Source organism: Rhopilema esculentum, chromosome 16 (assembly GCF_057945365.1).
Source record: "Rhopilema esculentum isolate cy_ngs chromosome 16, ASM5794536v1, whole genome shotgun sequence".
In the NCBI taxonomy this organism is placed as follows: Eukaryota; Metazoa; Cnidaria; class Scyphozoa; order Rhizostomeae; family Rhizostomatidae; genus Rhopilema; species Rhopilema esculentum.
This window is the reverse complement of record NC_142830.1, coordinates 8,313,206-8,333,545: the sequence shown is the minus strand read 5'-3', so window position 1 is coordinate 8,333,545 and position 20,340 is coordinate 8,313,206. Positions and strand designations below refer to the sequence as shown.

The 20,340-nt window shown below is 36.4% G+C and overlaps 2 protein-coding genes across 7 annotated transcripts; one reads left to right on the top strand and one right to left on the bottom strand.

The window, feature by feature from the left end:
* Positions 1–2,631: 2,631 nt before the first annotated feature.
* Positions 2,632–8,773, top strand: LOC135682380 (neuropeptides capa receptor). 4 transcript variants are annotated; one of them, XM_089113275.1, is made up of 4 exons: positions 2,651–2,790; positions 4,655–4,728; positions 5,038–5,095; positions 5,221–8,773. In XM_089113275.1, exon 4 carries the CDS (start codon positions 5,337–5,339, stop codon positions 6,402–6,404), a length of 1,068 nt encoding a protein of 355 aa, XP_088969401.1. In that variant the 5' UTR covers positions 2,651–2,790; positions 4,655–4,728; positions 5,038–5,095; positions 5,221–5,336; the 3' UTR covers positions 6,405–8,773. The 4 variants fall into 4 exon arrangements, with proteins under 4 accessions (XP_088969400.1, XP_088969401.1, XP_065053322.1 ...); XM_065197250.2 differs by lacking the exon at positions 5,038–5,095; XM_089113274.1 differs by lacking the exons at positions 4,655–4,728; positions 5,038–5,095 and having other exon boundaries at positions 2,632–2,790.
* Positions 8,774–12,662: 3,889 nt separating this feature from the next.
* LOC135682382 (chromobox protein homolog 3) lies at positions 12,663–19,206 on the bottom strand. 3 transcript variants are annotated; one of them, XM_065197252.2, is made up of 5 exons: positions 19,063–19,206; positions 17,205–17,663; positions 15,261–15,380; positions 14,899–15,002; positions 12,663–13,401 (listed from the first exon to the last, which is right to left on the bottom strand). In XM_065197252.2, the coding sequence occupies exons 1-5, from the start codon at positions 19,191–19,193 to the stop codon at positions 13,241–13,243; spliced, it is 975 nt and encodes a 324-aa protein (XP_065053324.2). In that variant the 5' UTR covers positions 19,194–19,206; the 3' UTR covers positions 12,663–13,240. The 3 variants fall into 3 exon arrangements, with proteins under 3 accessions (XP_065053324.2, XP_065053325.2, XP_065053326.2); XM_065197253.2 differs by having other exon boundaries at positions 12,663–13,398; XM_065197254.2 differs by having other exon boundaries at positions 19,034–19,189.
* Between the last annotated feature and the right edge of the window lie 1,134 nt (positions 19,207–20,340).

The window sequence follows — 20,340 nt, the reverse complement described above, 5'->3', positions numbered from 1 at the left end:
CTTTTAAACAATAATAGAACGATATGATTCCTTCTACTCTCAAGATCTTCATCAAGCAGATTGAGCAAAATATTGAACTCAGTTCCAAACGAAATAAGTACAATTACCAACTTTACAAAAATTAAACAAAAAATCTCAGAATTTTCATCGTTCAATACTTGTGAACTTTATAAGAAATAGTATGTAACATCAGTTATATTTGATTCAAATCATATTTAACGTTGGTAATTCAAGTTAGTTGGCTTTAATATAGCTGCAGATTGTACCAATTTTAAACAAAGAAAGAAAATACAGTAAGTTCAGAGGAGTTATATCCAAAAGTAATATCAAGCCATGTAGATGGTCATCAGGAAAAAAATTAGTTTTTAAGGTAAACCATGATGGCTTGATGGCTTGATTGTTGATGTTCGGGTGAAAGGAATTTCGAGAATGAAGCTTGACTGTAGTCTTGATTCAAGTATATTTTCCATGGGTGCGACCTTTATTTCCGAGAGTCTTTAGGGCGTAGCAGCGCAAAATTTCCCTAGGGGGCTACGCCCACAGAACACCGACTCACTCTCTCTTGACAGGGATTTCACCTACAACCAGGTTTCATCAGCAAACTTTGACACCCCAAGGTGCCCTTTCTGCCAGTCCTGTCCCGCCGCACTGTAATAGAGCTAAAATAATGCCACTCTAAGCGAGGGGCTATTCACTCTTGAAAATAGTAAGCGAAAACAGAACATTCAAGACATTAGGAGGATTTCCTAAGAATCTACATCATATATAAAATAGCTACGTAAACAAAACAAAGTGTAATTGGTAAATAAATCTTTACTTAGGCTCGAGGGGCAAATCACTCTAAGAAAATCTCGTACACTTTTTGTGAAAATCCTATTGTTTTATCTGAAAATCCCCAGAAATCTTTTTGTTTTAGGCAAATTCTCGTGCGCTGTTTGCAAGAGAGAATCGCCCCTCGGAAGGGGGGTGTATAGGCAAAGGCATGCCCTAAGGTGGCTGATATCCATTCTAAAAGATTATGGCTCGCTTTGATGGTGTTGAGTATATAGCATCGCCATTCCTATTTTCTTATCCAATTTTTCCCCAGATTTGATCGTTAACCTCTTTGTCTGTCCGCATAATCCAAACCACACTTCCAAAGCACTTAATCTAGATCTCCATCATTGTGGGCTATAGCTATTTTTCTTGGTCCTTGAAAGAACGCAAAAGCTTCTCATCCACAGAAGAATAGCAGAGGAAAATAATAAGAATACAGATGAAACAAGCGCTTTCACGATATACGTTTTATCAGGTGTGAGACAAGCTGCATTCTGTCTCCTGTTTATTTCTATAAGAAACTCTTCCACAATGTGGTTGACTGGCAAAGGGCCCTTAATAAAAATCTACAAAATACATTAACCACAAAAAATTTCGTCGTGACAAAATTTCGAACAAATATTTTGACGAAATTTTCTTTGACTAAATTCAAAATGAAAAGAATTTTTTTCGCGACGAAATTTTTTGCATTTAAGATTTTTGAGAGTTCACATAGAAAAAATATTACATGAGGTCAAGAATCAATTTCATGTAACCTTTTGATCTATTCAATGCCAAGTGGGGAGGGGGCAAAGAACAAATTGCCTCAGGGCCTCAATGTCTACGGGGCCTTATAAACTGGAATTTGTTAGAAGTAACATCATTATGCCTTATAAATAGTAAAACATTTTAATGAAATGAAAGAATTTAAGGTGATCTAAAGGGCGTGATCGCAAAACTTTTTTAGGAGAAGGGGCTGCCTATTTGGGAGCTAATGTAAATCAAGATTGAAATATATTTTGAGTGTGGCTTTAGGTCTTTCGTTGAATAAGTTAGATAACATTTCTTTATCATCTACCAGGTCAAATTTCATCTTCAGCTAGACAAATCTACTTTACACAAAAGGACAAAATTAATATTAATGTAATGCTATATTGACTAAAAACAACAACGGTCTTCAATAAAATTTTCAAAAAACTTTTCCTCTTTTTTCGAAAACTGGTGCGGGGGTGCTTAAGCCAAGAAAGTACCACCCTCGTTTCTGTCTCTGAGAGCACAAGGGCGTTTGCGTAAAGCCTCGGTGCATTGTGGCTTGAAAGCAACAAATATTTTTAAAATTGCTACTTAGCTCCTATTTTTTGCTATTCTAGTATCTAGAAAATTAAATGCTAGCATTTTTCATCCTTATTGTTAATAATCTGAAACTATCTAATATAGCTAAAAAAACTTTCTGTCAAATCATCCCATAAAAACTGGGGACATAGATATTATTGTCTTCTTTAGGTTTTTCCCCGTGTGTCCACCAGCTGATTAACGTATTAAACTGTTTTTATTATTATCAAGCTTTGTTGTAATTTACGTTTTTTATAATCAATGGTCATACATTAATCAACCTAACGTATCCAGAAAATTTTTGAGTTTTTTGAATGTTTCATGATGAAAATAGGTCCGAATTCAAACATTTGAAAGTTAGACTATGACGCTGCTTCAGCATTGTTCGAAAAGGAAACTTCATTCAATATTTTAGAGGAAGGTTGATTGGGCCTAATGATGTTTGCGTAGGCCAACTGACCTGTTCAGCTTCCAATACGACATCAAAAGGAACTGACGTCATTGGTGGTCAGCGGGTGATCAGGCTCATAAAGGCATAGCTGTTTCGAACTATGATAAGAAGGAAGTTGGCGGTAAATTGTATGCAGTTGCAGTTATAATATAAGCCAATCTACAGTGTGGTATCAAGAGAAGTTGGGAATATTAACACGCAATAAGAATAAGGTGTGTATCCAGAATCCAATTTGGATTTTTTATTTTCCCTTGCCTGGTATGATAGGCAGCTTGACGTCCTTTGGGATGTTTATCATAAACTTTATGTCAGGAATTCCTAGTATGTGACATGAAAGATGGCAATCATTACAAATGCATAAACAGGTTACAGGTAAACGAATGCAAATATAAATTTCAAACGCCAAACGTTATGATGTAGGAGATATGAAAGATTTGGAGATATAAAAAGAATGGAGGGAAATCGAAGGGGTATTTATATCTTAAACTCCCAATACATCCACGATAACTTTTCCAAACGAGAAACAGCTACTGACAGTATCTGCTGAAAGTGATGTGAGTGAAGAGTAGCCTGCGTTAAAATTTCAGGCCATTGGTGGTAACAATTATTTTATGCTTTATTTTACAATACCAACGCACTCGAGCATGGAGAGTTATTTCAAATTGCACTTGATCTTAGGAAATAAAAGTTGCTGTTGGGCTTTTATTTCCTGATTGAGAGTTTTCATGAGAAAAAAGCATTGCAAATATTGCAAATTTATCAGAAATATGCCACAGGTTTCGTATGCAAATCACCTTCAAAACATGCCAAATTCGGCATATCATATGGCATGGGGTTCTTAAAGGCATTTGACATGCATAAGTACAGCGAATCCAAAAATAACTCAATCAAAGCACGCGCGTTTGAAAGGAATTTGAAACTACTCACGTGAAACCATCCTAGCGTCTCGCCGATTGGCAGAAAGGCGGAAATTGTTCACATGTTTTTCTCTGGGCGTAAATCAATTGGTCAACACATGAGGGTCAAGTGGATGTAAGCCACTTTTATGGCCACAAAAAACATGTTGATGTTCTTCTGGGGCCACTGACTTGTAAGATTTTCTTCGGGGGCCACACGGCAACTTTCACAAACCTTGCGTTAAAAAAGCTGCTCAAAATGAAAATTCAGGTCTCACACTTACCAGGCTGAATTAGAGATAAGATCGACAGGCAAAGGCCCATTATTTCTTAGTCCAAAAAAATATTTTCAGTGTGCTTATTTCCATGAAAAGGTGGGCGATGGAAGGGGAAGAGAGAGACCAATGATAACCCAGTGGTTTAAACCGCTCCCAGCTTTTGCCAAATTGTCGGTTAAAAGATTTTTGGCGCCCTTGTCGGTAAAATTTTCCATTTGTCGGCAAATTTGCTTTTTTCTGTAAGTTTCGCTCCCCACCTGAGGTATTTCAGGTTGTGAAGTATCTCTGCCTAAGCCGATCCCATGCAAATTAAATGGAGATACCGTAAATCCTCGAATGCCCCCCCCCCCTCGAATAAGCCCCCACCCTAGAACTACAAATTGTCAATAAGCCCCCCCTCGAATAAGTCCCCACTGCTACTGTAAATTCTCGAATTCTGATGATTTTTGCCATCTGTGGTTGCTGATGGCGTTTTATTGAATTACCACAACAAATTCAATTCGGGGGTTTAGGGTTTTGAAAATGCGATTTAAACCTGTGCCGGGTAGCCTTTTGTATTTCTTTTGTCAACATATGTGTCAACAAAGCACCCCTCCCCTTCGTGGGTATCCCCACATTTTCCCCTTTCTACGCGCCTGATTTGTCGGGCAGAGGTATGGAGAAAAGCAGTCTTCTATCAAGTGAACTTAGAATCTCCCTCTCTAGACAATTTTTAGGACGACCCCCTTTTCCCCTACCCATCTGGTTTTTTACCGGTAAATCATCTAAAAATAAAATGAAATTTCAAAACATACAAGCGAGCTATAATTTATCATCATAACTCCTACGGTTCACTAATTTTTGCACTGAAAATAGTTTAATCATGATGTGATTTCAGTACAAAGCTTATTAAATATTTGCAGGATTTCGAATACTTAGAAAATCACCATCCTGAAATGTCAACTTCGACCTGCAATGCAGCTGAATAAACTACCTAGTATGTATGACTTGTAAGTTCGTTCGATAAATAAACGTTTATATCGTACTTTTGAATCGGTCACCCCTCTTCGTTGGCAGAGGAAATGTTTGCAGGTGGTGTGTAGTTGCCAGCATGGGTGCGTCCTTCTACTAGATTTTTTCTGTTGTTTCTTAGCACTGTTTCTTTTTTTTTAAAATTGAGCGTTCTGTTTCTGTTCGATAAAAAAATTTGAATTTGGCAGCTGGAGTAATGCAAAAACATTTACCTTATAGCCACAAAGCTATAATCTATTATCTTGTTAGGGTCATTTACATCTTTCTCTCGAAGGTGCTTTGTTTCCGATTAATATCACATGGTGAAACAATTCGACATAAAAAAGACTCACGTGAGAGATGCTTTTAGTTCTTTCTTCCCACTCCTATTGTTGCATTGTCGTTAATAAGCCTTTCGTCACAATTAGCGTTACGGAACGTGTCTTTGAAATAAAACGAAATTACTTTCTTTCAACAGAGGAGAATTCACTAGAAGGCTGTAGTCAATGTAAAAGGCAAAGATATTCTTTACCAACTTCCCTATGCACAGCATGAAGAGATGATACGGAGCGAAGCAGAAAAATTTCAGTAAACATGACCATAAACGGGACAGCCAGTCCCCAAGGCACGACCACAATGCTGATCAACTCAACTGCATCAGTGTTTCAAGCAAATGTACAAAAGGACGAAATTTCGTTGGGATTAAAGATTGCAATGGGCTCTTCGGTGTTGATCGGAATACTGCCTGGCGTGGTAGGGAATATTCTTGTTATCATTGCTATAACAACCACAAGACTGAGCAATATGATTATCAACTTGCTAGTTCTCAGCCTAGCCTTAACCGATGTTCTCATTTGCATTTTTCCAATGCCAGTTTTGACTGTTTATTTCGTCTTCTACTGGCCTGCTTGGATGTTAAATAATGGCTTTTGTACAGCCACCGTTTATGTGGTGAATGTTTGTGGTGTGGTGTCTATTCTTACGATGGCTGCGATCGCTTTGGATAGATACTTCGCCGTTCAACGTCGCCATGCGTTTTTCAGTCGCAAAAAGTGCATAACAACAATGGTTGTTATATGGATATTTAGCGCAGCCATTGGTGTGATAAATGTGTTTAAAGGTGGGATAAATAAAGAGAAGCTGAACAGTGGCACCTATGATGTCTGTAATAGAATAAGTGGCAAACACATATCGGATTCTTCCACTAAACTCAGTCTTATAATCAAGCTTCTCATTGGTTTACCAATTATCATCGGGCTGGTACTAATATACGCCCGAATGTCATATTCAGTTTGGAAGCGCCGTAATATACCGACAGCGGAAAACACCAGATCACGTAGTGTCCGCCAGTCAAGAAGTGTGAAAATACGTGCGTTGCACATGATGTTTGCAATTGTGATAGCTTTTGCTATATGCTGGATTCCTTATTATGTTGTCACATTTCTTAGAGTTTTCCAACTTACACCCAGCCGGGATATCGACCCTGGCTCAGCACTTTTCTCCTATTGCCTAGCGATGCTGAATTCAACAGTCAATCCAATTCTGTATGCGTTGCTTAGCAAACGATTTAGAAATGCATTTAAGGATATTTTGACAGGGACGCGGAGTAGAAGATTTAAATCGTTCACTTCAGATTTTAAAAAACGTTCTGCAAAGATTTAACTTAAAACGTATACAGGGGCGGCGCCACGGGCTGGACTGGGGTGCACATGTCCACCCCACTTTTTTCAGTTCGACTTTCTAATTTTTCCAAAACTGGGTGAGGGTGTTAGTTTCTTCTCTGGGATTGGAACCTTGTTCATTTTGATGGGCAGTTACGGTTCGTTTCAGATCTTAGCTGACATAGAGAATGGTGTGTTGGATCATCATTTTCGTAAATAGTGAGAAACTTAAATGAAGATGATCTATAAAACACAGCTTTATCGTGCTAAACAGTTGGTTCTTAGAGTGTGATTATTGCCTTCCCTCCCTGTTTAAGGTTTTGGACAATAATTGGTTTTAAAACTTGTACCTAAACTTTTTTACGCTATAAGGATAGTATTTGCAGCCCCACCTGTTACAGCTGCATCACTGTTTAGCCTGAATATCAGACGAAAGGTTGGAAAAACTTGTTCAAATTAGCTTCGATCGAGATATGGCAGATAAAATAGACAAAGAAAGCCTTGTTAATAAGTTTAAAACCATTGCTAGCCGAAAATTACCACTCTGAAATTAACTTTTATGTTTTTAGCTTCTATGTGCCTATGGAATTGAACTCTTCTATTGAAAACTTCAAAATATGTCAAACTTGGTTATCAGTAACGAGTGCGATTTCTGGTACGGTGTTGCACCGGTTTCTCATCCAGACCCCTTTATCAGCTCCACTCCTTCATTGCCCACCCCACTATTTTGGGGCTGGCGCCGCCCCTGAGCGTATAGTTTTGGATATTTTTTGTATGATTAATGTTTCTGTATCCAAACTAGAATCATGTTTGGATTTTTAAATTTTTGCAACTTTTAACGACTATATTTATTTGTATGTGCGAGAATTAATTAAGGGGACTTTCAAAACAAAAGGGGGCCTTCTTCATTTCAGATAATTTTAATTCCCGACAAAAAAATTTCAGGAAATGGTGGTCAAATTTTCAGATAACTTTTATTATTGATGAAAAAGCAAACGGCTTAGAGTGAACTGTTGTGTCATCATGCCGCCTATTAGGTTCATGATCGAAATGCTGTTTTTTAAGTATAGAATTCAGATATGAACAGCTGTTTAAAGATATAGGGATTGATTGGATTACGTCTCTATTTGTTCAGTAACAGGACTACCAGCTAATTAGTTTTTTGTGCTGTCTTGATGTCAATTTACTAAGAACTCTGGCTAGAGATCTGTTAGTCTATAATAGCGTTGTTGCTCCCCTATAACACCAATGCATTTCCCTTTCAAAAAACGTACAAGATTTCCACCAGAACAAAAGAATTTCCTGGAATTTGTCATATGGCAGGATCGTGTCTGTACGAAAGGCGTTTACGAGATTTCTATAGAGTAACTCGCCCCTCGTCACAGCCGAGGGATGTATCACTTTTTTCAAACATCATAGGATATTTTTTCAGAGCAAAAGGATTTTTAGGATTTTGGGGTATTTTTCTCTGAAACAAAAGGATATTTCCCAAGAGTGCGAGATTTCCGTGGAGTGATGTGCCCCTCGGTCACAGCACTCAGGCGCGTCGCCAGCCACTAAGCTCTGGTGTAGTAAGACTGGACCCTAGTCGACATTACTATGTTAATTTATGCAACTCATGTTAACATAGTAATATAGACTAAACAAACAAATTTAGGCCACGCCTTTTCTACTGTCAGAAAAGGCCCGTTTACCAACAAGGAAGGCGAATTTTGCCAATAAGGAAAGCCCATGACCAACTTTTGGTTATGCAAAGGCACTTTCAAAATCATGAAATACATTACAAAAACTACATGACCAAAATGTTACCCTTCTCCTAACTTTTTCTCGTCGAATTTAGGCGAAATACAAAATCGATCCTGCTGAGAACTGGAGGGACGTGTCCCCCCAAATCCTCCCTGTGGCGCCGCTACTGGCAGCACTGTACTAATCAGAAAATGGCAAATAGGATTTAACCTTAAAATATCAAATACGCAGGGACTCTCACGACATTGTAGATTAGAAATGCATATAACAATCCTAATACATTATAGTTCATATTTCAATAAGCCTTTTGTAATGTAAAATTTTCAAAATGGCACGTCAAGGTGCAAACACAACGGACAGCACTCAAGTATACTTCTCGTATGTCACAGGAAGTGTACTTCAGTGCTACGCATCATGCTTCAACTGCTTCGTGCCATTGAGAAAAATCTTATTTTGTTTGCTAGATTGAAGCTTTTAGATTTGTAAAAACCACAGAACAGGTACTTAAAGATTGAAGCAAAATGAATTTAGGAAAACACCGTTATTTATTCAGTAAAAATTCGTTTTAATTGCATTGAAACTGTGCAGATCACGCAATTTATTAGATTCACTCAAATACGATGATCCTCTTCTTTTCTTTTGATTTTTCTTCAGATTAACTGTAAGGGACTGCAAAAGTCTATTTGTTCGTAGGTCGTATTTTATATCCTTCTGCTCGAGGAAAGAAATATTTTATGAATTTACAAGTTACAAGGAAGGATATGATGTTAGGTCACACGATCTTCTTCCAGGGTCGGCGAAACGTGTTTGAAAGTGGAGGGCCCGAAATAAAGTTTTAAAAGGGTTTAGTAAAGGCTGCGACCATGGTTGGCAGCAATAAAAATTTTAGACATATTGTATTCTGGAGATCGCCAGAAACTGCATTGAATGAAGGGAAAATCCAAGGAAATATGTTCAAGCTTTGTTCTGTTACTCGTTTTCATAGTTTTGTCTATTTCGACGTTGGAATGAAAAAGGAAGGTCTTACAAATTTTAGAATAGCCTTTTTTGTGCAGCTAATAATCAACTTTTTTACATCTGATAAGGAACCAAAATACGATTAAAGAGAACAATAAATGAAATGAGATTTAGCAATAAAACATGGGCTTTGAAATGTTAACAAAATTCGAAATATTTGAATAAAACTTTATAATATGAAAAAAACCAAGATTGAGCAATTCTGGGCATTTTGGATATAGGTTTGTAGAATTCGATTTTAGAATATCCGGGAATAATGCACTTTTGATAAAAACGAATCTACACTTGAAAAAATTCAAACTGGGCTGGTCTAAGTTTTAATAGAATTTATTATTACATCTATATTTTCAAAGTATAGATTGCTGCCCTTTATCGTTCTACCACGAAATATTTCTTTGCAGTTTTAAATTTCTTATGTTTAAAGTTCAAAATGTATCTCGTATTCTCAAAAAGTTTCGTGCTAGCAGTTTCTTTTCCTTCAACAGCTGATTTATCTCTTTTTGCAACGTTTTTGAAAGCTCGACCGTTAACAAAAGGACCTATTAAGAATTAATAAAGGCATTATGGCAACTTGAAATATAAATTTGGTCAATAAAAATTTCCTAACAAGAGCCATGCAGAAGTTTTCAGCCCCTGGCCCCACCTTGACCCAAAAAACTACCTCTTGCAAGTCGTTTCACAGAATAGAAAAAAGGCCTTTACCCATATTCTGTTATTATCTATGTTAGGCATTTTATTTTACTGTCAATCAGTGAGTTAAAAAAGGTTGCCAACTTACAGTAAGCAATGATTTCTCTATATTTAGCACCAAAGAAGGTACGTTGTGACTTGCTTCAAAAAGTTAAAGGCAATCTCTAATTTACATCGCTCTGGGATTGAGATGTTTGCACTTGGAGTTGTTATAAGGCAAGCAACGGTGAATATAATGACTAGGAAATTGATGTTGCCACTAAATGTATTTACAAACCCCTGGCAATGCCTGCGAAAAATGGAAAAAAATGGGATCGATAACATGCTCTGGACCGGACTTTTCTGTTTATGGCTTTGAAAAAAGCAAACATTTAGTAAACTAAAGCTTTTCGTCTGACACTCTTCAGAGTTTAAAACGTCAGAACATAGATCGAAAACTCTACGCTAAGAAATATATATACCCAGTTGTGGATCGAAATAGGCCAATCAGAAACACGAGCACATGACTGTAAAGATTGACCAATCAGTGCCGCTTGCCTATTAGAATGTTACCAATGGAGTCCTAAGGTGAAAACGAACTCCTTTTGTCTACACAGTAGCGGTTTTTTCGTGCTTATGTAGATAGATTCTAAAACTGCTAGGTGGAACGACGATCGGGCTTTACCAATAATCCGAAACATGTCGCCATTATAGTTTTTTGCACAATCTGGGTTTTCTAGCAAATGCTGCCCGATAGCAGAATCGCAAGTTTTATTGTTAATTTTGGATTTGCAAGACCGAGATGGCTGTTCTCTTTGGGGATATGTTTTGTTTCTAATATTAGATGGAACGTGTTGTTTTATCCTATCCTCCAATCTTTGGGTGGTGCGTCCTACGTAGCCAGAATCACACTGGCACGTAAATTCATAAACAACAGAACTTTTTTTGTGGCAGGAACGCAGTCCTTTTGAATGGACGGAAGGGCCTTTTTTGTACTGTAAACGACACGTGGGTTAACCGCGAAGAAACAATTTGTTATGGCCTGTTTTATTTGGCTTTCAAAACGTAGGGAGCTGTTACCGATCCAGGGTAGTTTTAGATAGACCGGGCACTTTTGAGGACCAAATTTTACGTCAGCCGAGAAATTTCCTATCTTCTCCTTAATGTAAACTGAAATAACATGTTCTGGATAGCCGTTCTCCAGAAAAATCTTAGTTAGTTTTTCAAGTTCCGAGTCGAGTTTAGACTTGGAACAAATCATCAGTGCCCCATGTGTGAGCGTTTTGATGAGGCTGATTTTTCTTTGTTTTGGGCAAAACGAACTCCATCGAGTGTATAACCCCGAAAATGTGGGTTTACGGTATACACTGGTGAGAAATCCAGTGTCAGATTTTTCAACCAAAACATCCAGAAATGGCAAGGAGTTATTTTCTTCCTTTTCAAATGTAAAATGTAGGGCTGTGTGAAGACCATCAAGGCGTTTTAGGAAAATATCACACTCAGCCTCTGTTTTGAAAATAGTATATGTGTCATCCACATACCGAAAATAGACACCTGGCTTTTGGTCGCAGTCAAACAAACGCTCTTCATGAAAGCCAACAAAGATATTGGCCAAGGCAGGTCCCAGAGGGCTACCCGTAGCGACACCATCCTTTTGTTGGTACATTTCATTGTTAAAGCTGAATTTAACTGAACGTGTTGCAGTTTCCATCAGTTCAATGAATACTTCCTCTGGGAATGGTGGGCTATTAAGCTCGCTCCGGTACAAAGCTGACTCTAGGTCACCGAACCCTAAGAAAAAGCCTAGATCGTGGCCATGAAAATGCTGTAGAAGAAGAAACCGTTCTGAAGAAGCGGGACAACAACTTTAAGTGAAAGGGGGTTCAGAGTTAGAAAGTCGAGCAAGTTGCACAGTGAAATGTGTAGCCGTTTGGCTTCAACACTATACAAAACAAGATTTTTAGAGTCCAAATGTATAGCAAAAAGTCGCACGAACTAGTCGTGTGGCCAGGCTTTTAGTATTAAAATCATATTTTGTATCATTTGGGAACCAAAGATGCTATTTTAAGAACTGGGGTTATATGACTGTCTTTTCTCCCTTGTTAAAATACTGGCAGGAGAATTTCTGAACTTTTTGCAACTTTTGTAAATCTCACGTTGATAGATATGAATGGCTTTTTGGCAGCTTGTGGGAAGATAATTCCTAGCCTAGCGGACATTAGACAAGTAGTACTTCGCTGACTTGCATAGAGAGTTCGCGTGTGATTCGAGTGACAAATTTTCGTCAAAGATGACACCTGAATCTCACTATCTTTCTTGGTTTCATAATGCAACACCTAGTACTGGTAATTAGGCTTGGGAGTTTTGCACATTTGTTTTTCGTCACAACTACCAAAAGTTCAGTTTCATCTCCATTTAGCTTTAGTTCAGCTAGGACTGAATTTCTTGAACACATCCTTCAATCTGCTGGATTGGCAGATTTACGTAACTTCATCATCCAAACGAAAAAGAATAAAAACGTTGATGAAAAAGCGTTGTGCGCCTGCAAAGAACGATACATTTTGAAATCATCTTATTTTCAAAGATTCCACTCTGGAAAGCTTTTTTAATAATTTGCGTTTTCTGGCATAGATCAATCGCTGTTGTGTAGATGGAAAGAAAAAACGCAAGGAAACGAATACGTTTGAAAGGTATTCGCGTAGATGGCGTCTTAGAATCAAAACCAAGCCACTGATTGTATATAAATTCAGCGAAAAATATTGATACGAATGCTAGGTTGTCGTAACTGTTGGAATAAAAAAGATATCCACAAGAAAAACCATAATCATGAAGTTACTCTACTTTTTATCACAGTAAAATGAAATAAAATCAAACTAATAAGTCAATAAATTGCTAATCCTTGTACAGTGACTTTACGGAATTATTGTTAAAAACGTTTATGTTCAACAAATTTGGCCAGTACCAAACATCGAGCATCTTGCAGAATATCGCCTGATTCTGAGTTGCAGGAAATCACGCGAATGCGGTTAAAAACTTTCACTATATTTATGAAACCGGCTAATCTTACGTCAACTTGAATACGAACAAAGCTTTCGTAACTTGGATAGATTGTAGCTTTGTTGCTGATATCTACCAAAAATTGGCCACTGTTGAAAAATATTTGAAAAAAGCTTGGTTTTATAAAAGTAAACCACACAAGCACTTAAATAGGAAACAATATGTGTTGAACAGAAAGAAAAACCATGCAACGGCCTCTTCTAAATGTATACTGTTAAACAGGTCTTATCGAACAAAGATGAATCAATGATACAAATATGCAAAAATTACTACATGTTATCTTTGTACACCAAGTCCACGTGACTTCTTGAAATAAATGAATGTCGTTTTACACAAAGCTCTTCATATTTAAGCCGTTTCAATAGTAGCATCAGCTCCCCCTTGTTTGCCCTGCCCTTCCATGTTCGCATCTCCATTGGAAGTACTTTGGGGCGGTTCACTTTTGTCAGGTCTTTCAAGAGCTGCTGTAGGAGATTTTGATGACCCAGCTGCGTTCTCAGAATTAGCTGCTGGAACAGAAGTTGAAACAAACACGTTAAAAAACATTTCACTCGATAAGAAATCATGTTACAGACATCAATTAACAAAATGTGCTTCTAACGTTTATGGCGTAGGTTGCCATAATACAATATGCATCATGAAGTTTTTGCAACTAAAAAAAATTACAAAAAAGATGAAAACAAATAAAAATTTATGATTAGCAGGTTTACTTTTTATGGCTAAAAAAGAAATGCCAACACAAAAACTTTGCAGTACAAAAGATGCATGTAGAAAAACTGCACATTAAGGGTCATTTAGCAATATCAAAGGGTTTTGGTTACTACTACAGCAGCATCTGACCACACAATATTGATTAAAATATTCGGACGAGATAGCAAAGAGAAAGAGCAAATGTCATGGGAAGAATTTTTTTTAAAAAAGGCCTTGTGTGCAAGAATGCAGCCTGAAAAATGAGAACATATATTCACTATAATTCAAGAACATAATCTAAGGAATTCAGAAAAAATGGGAAATAATGGTTTAATTTGTATTGATAATCACAAAGATGGATGTAAATAACCTTTCAGGGATTGTGTGGCAAGGCATTTCTCCTCTTACCAGGAGGTATCAATTATTATTATCTTTTATTGTTATGCAAATAGACTCTTGACCAGTAAGTTACCTTTTTAACTACTTGCACAAAACTTGTTATTGTTAAGGCCACACAGGAGCAAATGCACCAAAAGTTTTTCTCCAAAGAACATGATCCAGTATTCACATTACATTAGAGACATTATTGAAGGGACTTTGTCAAACTTGTTCCTTAGACAGCACTTTCTGTGCTTTCTAAACCACATACATTTAATGATTGATGAGAACTTCATTAATTGAAGGTGAATCTGAGCCAAGCTTTCATTCTTCTATACTACTTCTTTCGATTCCTTTGGAAATTAGAAGTTTACCGTCTGCTTTCAGCTTGCATTCATAGAAAACTCAAAGCTGTTATCTTCGAAAACAATTACCAACCATTGAATTGCTAAACTTTTTGCAAACAGATATAAACTCCAAAAGAATTGGGTAACTATTTTTCAATAATTATCCTCGAAACATTGGGTGCTGTCTCCTTGATCAGCCTCTTCTTGCTTCTGTATAGTTTTTCTAACTTAATCGTATTTATATTTCAAAACAGTTATTGTTAGTAGTTAATACAGAATTATGTTAATTTTAAATTTGTCAATTTGTGTAAAGTAGATTTTTCTAGTTTTTGCATGTTGAATTGTAGGTAGTGGAAACCTAAATTATGAAACTGAAAACACTGCAATGATGGAAAAAAGTTTTAAAGACCTTGTTATTTAGATTTTTTGAATGTCATTTGCAGACAGGATATGAATTTAAGGTATTTTCAGGAGCAGGATGAAAAGAAAAAACTAATTATCTTATAGATTTTATTGTATGTATTTTTAACAAACAGCAACCACGAAACATCATTTTTAGGTAGTATTAAGGATGAAAGAACATACACATACCATTAGTCCAAATTAGCCGATCTTCATAGAACTTGATAACCATTTGTGGTATTTTGACATTTGCAATTTTGGAAGGTATAAGTTCTGCATCACTTGAATTAGCCCTGGGAAAAATTTTGACAATGCCTGTGACAAATTTAAAAGCTTTCTAGCTAATCTAAAAGTTTTTTCCTAGATAACATTTGGTAAAACACTAGCTAACAAGAGTAGACTTAGGAAAATGTGATACAATTATATTACATGACTGCAATAAAAATAATTCACAAAACATAAAAATGCACTGAAAAACCTACTGAATTATGCAAAATAGTTATTCATTAAAATGAGCACAACTATGAAAATGTGATAATATAAAATCATACCAGGATATCAGAAAGTGGAGTTCCCCACCAGCAGAATCAGTGGCACCAAGAATGCTCTGTGCCTTGTATCCTTTATCAAACCCGTTTAAAACAGGTTTGTTCCTTTTTTCTTTCCTTCCACTGAAAATAAGCATAGATCATAAATTTTATGTAAAAATTTTATGTGAGTTCGCTGTTTATATTGCAAAAGAATATAGTTTTGTGCAAAAAGTGCTGTTTTCAGAAAGCTTATAATTCTAAAGTTAATTTGATTGAAAAAACAAGCAAAACAACAAAAAGCAACACTTAGTTAGAAAAATTAATTTAGAACGTCTTCAGAAAGGGGAATTTCATCTTTCGGTAAGAGCTTTACGTTTACATGACCAAGAACACTTCTTCAAATACTTTCAAATGATGCCATCTGCATTGAACATATCTTGAGTCTTTTATGACTGAAATTGTTGAGTAGGTAAATAAGCAGCCAAAATTTCAGCCTTTTGCCAAATTCTTGCTGATTGTTTATTTCAGACAAATTGGTAGAAAATGGAACTTTCAAGCCAGTTTTTGTCAATTTGAAATTAAAATGTTTGAATAATAATCTGATACAAATCCACTTAAATAGAGATTTTATTGACACTGTAAAGGTGAGAATGTTTAAGAAAAGCGATGCAGCAAGATGTAGGCCATCAGGAACTAAAACAGAAGTCATCTTACTTCAAATGCTGTTCTGATTGGTTTATCTTACAACTTCAAAAATTTACCAGGAAAAAATTAGGAATGGTTTCTACCTTTTTTGAAGCAAATTAATTGATTCAAATTCAAAGAGAACTTTCTCATCTCTACCTTTGGGCACATTCTTTGTGCATTTGCAAAAAAAAATTTGCTTTGCACGAAAAAAATTAGTTTCTGGTAAATTAGGCCCCTGCAAGCGAAGCAGACAGAATAATTTTGTGACCACGCCCTTTAAAATAGCTTAGATTCGTCCATTTGCTTAAGATTTTTTACTGTTTATGGGCATAACTTTGTTACTATTAATCAATTTTATTTCAAGACAGAATTCATTACTTTATAAGGCCCCCTTCACCGCGAGGCCATGAGTACTTTGCAGAGAGCCTGACTTCTTGAGTGCTTCTGCTGCGTTTATTTTGAGAACATTTGATATTACAGGACAAATATAGGGAAATATTGATTGATACAGTGGCATGGGTCAGGGGGCAGGGCAAACCCCCCCCCCCGGTACATCTAAACTGCTGTTTTGTCAGAAAACTTCTGAACTGATAGGAAATTTACATGGTTGTCTATTTTAATCGAAATATTGCATTTGAGAGAAAATATTTTAAAGCTGAATATGGTGATCTCTTCTGTTATTTCAAAAATGGCGAAAACGGGAAGGTAGAAGATTTGGACACTACCTGATGACTGCATGTTTCCGGGAGAATTTGAACAAAGCAAAGCGATTAGCCATGTTAGGGAGCAAAATAGGCACTATTTAAAGAATTAGTCGATGTTGCTCAGTTTTTGAAAAACAAAACTTCCAATATTTCATTGAAGAAAACAATTTTATTCAGGTCAAAAACAATGGTCAAATTTACAAATCATGTGTGCAATCAATCGCTTGCATTATTGGTGACATGCGTGTGCCGATGCGTGCGCTTGCAATCGCATGCATTAAACGACGAAGACTAAATGAGCCAAGATATGATCAATATACATTGACAATTTATATTTGAAATGAGGAAGAGGTATTCATTGAAGCTTACCCTGATCTATTCCAAAGCTTAGTATAGGTAACTGGTTGATTTCCTTCCTCAGAAGAAGTGGGAAATTGAGAGTTGGCCTTAATTATCATCAATATACCCTGACGCAATGAGTTACCCATGTTTATAGATTTTTTTGAATAACTCTGGCACCTATAATTAACCATACACTCTATAGATATTGCAATGCTAAACAGGAAATAAATACCTTGACTCTGCTTTTTCTGCTTTTCGTTTTACAGATTTTTGTTCTTTATCTACAGGCTTTTTCTCCTTTTTGTCTTTCTTTTCTGATTGTGAAGATTCTAGTTTTGTATCTGGTTTATCTGTGCTCTCCTTTACAGACTTTTCCTCTTGTTGCTCTTCAGTTCCTTTACTATCTGGTACTGGCTCTTTTTCTTCAGTAATGCTAGAACTGCTTGGGCCATCAGCCTTCGCAAGGTTTGCATTAAACTCATGTAAAAGTTCTGTACAATTTAGATTTGCTTCTGGTTCCCATGTATTTTCAAGTTCTGAGAATCCTCTCCACTTTAAAAAATATTCGACAACACCATTACTAACCCTTTTGTCAATTATCTTTTCAACTTGGTACTCGTCTTCCTCTTCCTCTGCCACTATTTTCTTGGTTCTCTTCCGATTAGATTTGCCCATCATAGATAACAGATTCCTTTAAACAATTATCAAAAGAAAATAAAAGGAGAGAAGGAAAATAAAAAATGTACACATGAAAAACAAAATTCTGGAGACTTATGTCTAAGACACAGAAACTATGGCAGAGGTAAATTTTTCTACAAGAATTGAATTTCATGCAAGCATGGCCTGCAAAATTTGGCATTGCTTGTTAGCAGTGTCAAAATTATTTCATTTATTGTAAACAACTAATAACAAGGAACAAATTATTACAAACAAAATAAGAAATTGTTGTAATAAACACATCATTGTATCTTGGCAATTTACATTAGCCATTTAATTGGGTGTCATATTACTGAGTCTTTTGAGTCAGCAATTTTGGAATTCTGTAAAACCTCTATTTAGCCCAAGGGGGCATATTCAATTTTTAAGGCTCTTTGGAAGAGAGGGGGCTGATTGAAAATTCAAGATATATAACAGTTTTCTCAATATCTTTTTGCTTGTTTATTCAGTTATACATTTATGAATGATTACTAATAAAAGCAGCCACTAAAAACTAATAAAATGGTTTAAATCATGTTCAATAGAGACTTTAAACTATCAAAAGAAAGGACACACCATGTTTGCTTCTTTGGAAATTTAGGAAATTTTTGACACCACTTACTAGGAATATAACCAAAAGGATAATTCTACCCCTTTCTTTAGAACGGACAACTTCAATATCTTGCACACTTGCAGTGCACACTACAGTTTAAGTGCACCTTGTAAACCCGAGAAACAGACGAACATGGAGCATGTAATTTAACTGCAGTCACTTTTTAAGCAAGTTTCAAGATCTAAACTCCTTTCAGTCAACAAACTTTCAGTCTCAAACATAATAAAATTTGACAGGAGAATGATGATCTATAAAATAATGAACTATAAAACAATTAAGGGGGAAAATGGTAACTAGGTCTCAAATATCTAGCTATCCAACAAGAAATAAATTAGATCTTGATAGGCATGCAAATGCAGAACCAAGAATTATCCGTTTTTTTCTATTCTGGTTTAAGGACGTGGAATGAAATACTATTAGAAATCTAAATGAGCAACTATTCTAGTGGAAACTGATGAAGCACCTTCAAAATTAGCACCCTTCCTTTCCTAAGCACGATCCCTACGTAGACCAGCATATCTATAAGATTTTTTAAGTAGATGGATAGCTATAAGTATAGCAATATATTTTTCTTTTTTAGTTGTAGGGTATTTGTGTTAAAATTAATAAAATGAAAATACTTAGGCATGTAAATAACAACTCTATGCCCCGTGTGTAGCACACGCGCACGGCCTAAGAATTATGCATAATTCGAAATTAAGCATCATACATTTTCAATGTCAGCAAATATTTATGAAATGGAAGAAACTTACATCCAAAATTAAGGCACTAATGCACGTACCCTTCGATTAAGTTATGGTACCTTAGCCTTTGATTCTGTTCCTGACACGACCTGACTGTCAATGTACTTTTCACAGGTTCGCAGATTGGCCGGAAAATGGCGGTAAAATTTTCATTAGTGCGCAAGCGCATTATGTCTGAACGAGGTTTTTGCAAAGAGAGGCAAATAATTTCGATACGATGGTTTCATCAATCTTCTCAGCAGATTTTCTGTAAAAATTCATCAACGAGGAAATTTATATGAGATAATTGGTAAATTATACAGAGTGGCAGTAATTTCAAAATGTACGAACTGGTAAATTGGACGAGAATAAAATTTGACCATAAATTTCTAAGCAGAGCCCGCACCACGAATTTGAAAGTGGGGGCCAAGGTTAAAAAGTCGGGGGGACCAAGGCTAAAAAGTTGGAGAGCCAAGGCTTCTTACCTCTTTTACTGCAGCTTTTAAACTACTTGCTTCGCAAAAAAGTGGGGGGGGGGCAATGGCCATCCCGGCCACCCCGGTGGCACGGGCCCTGTAATGGAGAAAGTTTTTGTCAACAAACAAACGATTTACTTGTTCTTAACTTAAAACAATACAGTACAGATACATATAACAGTTTTGTCGGAACGGAACTCATATTGAGAGGGGAGAGGGTTGCCCATTGTTTTGCTCCCATTCAGTATGTAATACTGCTAATTTTAGGTCTTTCTCTTTAGTCCATTCCTTTGATTTTCCATACCTAATCACTCTTGTTTATCTGTAACTTTCCTTCCTCATTCCGCATTTTCTATCACGTGTATTAGGTTAATCTTTGTATTATTATGAGTAACTTCCATAGAGATAGGGTAACTTTAAACCTACGTAGATTGCCATAGCAACCAAGTATTTAAGGATATCACGCTACCCCACCCCGCTCGGTACTAAGTAGATTACTTCCTTTCACCGTTTCATTTACGTATGTCTATTGTTTTTAGTTCAGTATAAATAGGAGCCCCGTATCTCACCCTAGGCAGTAAGAATTATGGAAAAGTAGCAGCAAGAGAAAGCAGTTTAGGCATGCACTGTTTTAGGGGCAAGATGCTTGTGAAAGATCTTGTCGCCTTCGTTTTGCTCTTAGTCGTTTTGAGATATTTATAGGAGATGTATCAAATGAAATTAGCTATATATATGGGAATTTGGTCATTATAAAACCGGTTCCTAATTTTGGGGGGTCTATGAACTTTTAACATTTCATTTTGTCAGAAGAAAAACCCACAAAATTGCATTTTTCAAACATTTTTAAGGAAAAATGCAAAT

Coding starts and splice junctions, on each gene's coding strand:
- LOC135682380 (XM_089113274.1), top strand. CDS start 5,337: ATGACCATAAACGGGACAGCCAGTCCCCAAGGCACGACCACAATGCTG.
- LOC135682382 (XM_065197252.2), bottom strand. CDS start 19,193: ATGCGCTTGCGCACTAATGAAAATTTTACCGCCATTTTCCGGCCAATC. Junction 17,664..19,062: donor TACCATAACTTAATCGAAGG/GTACGTGCATTA, acceptor AATTGTTTAAAG/GAATCTGTTATCTATGATGG. Junction 15,381..17,204: donor GCAGAAAAAGCAGAGTCAAG/GTATTTATTTCC, acceptor GCTTATTTTCAG/TGGAAGGAAAGAAAAAAGGA.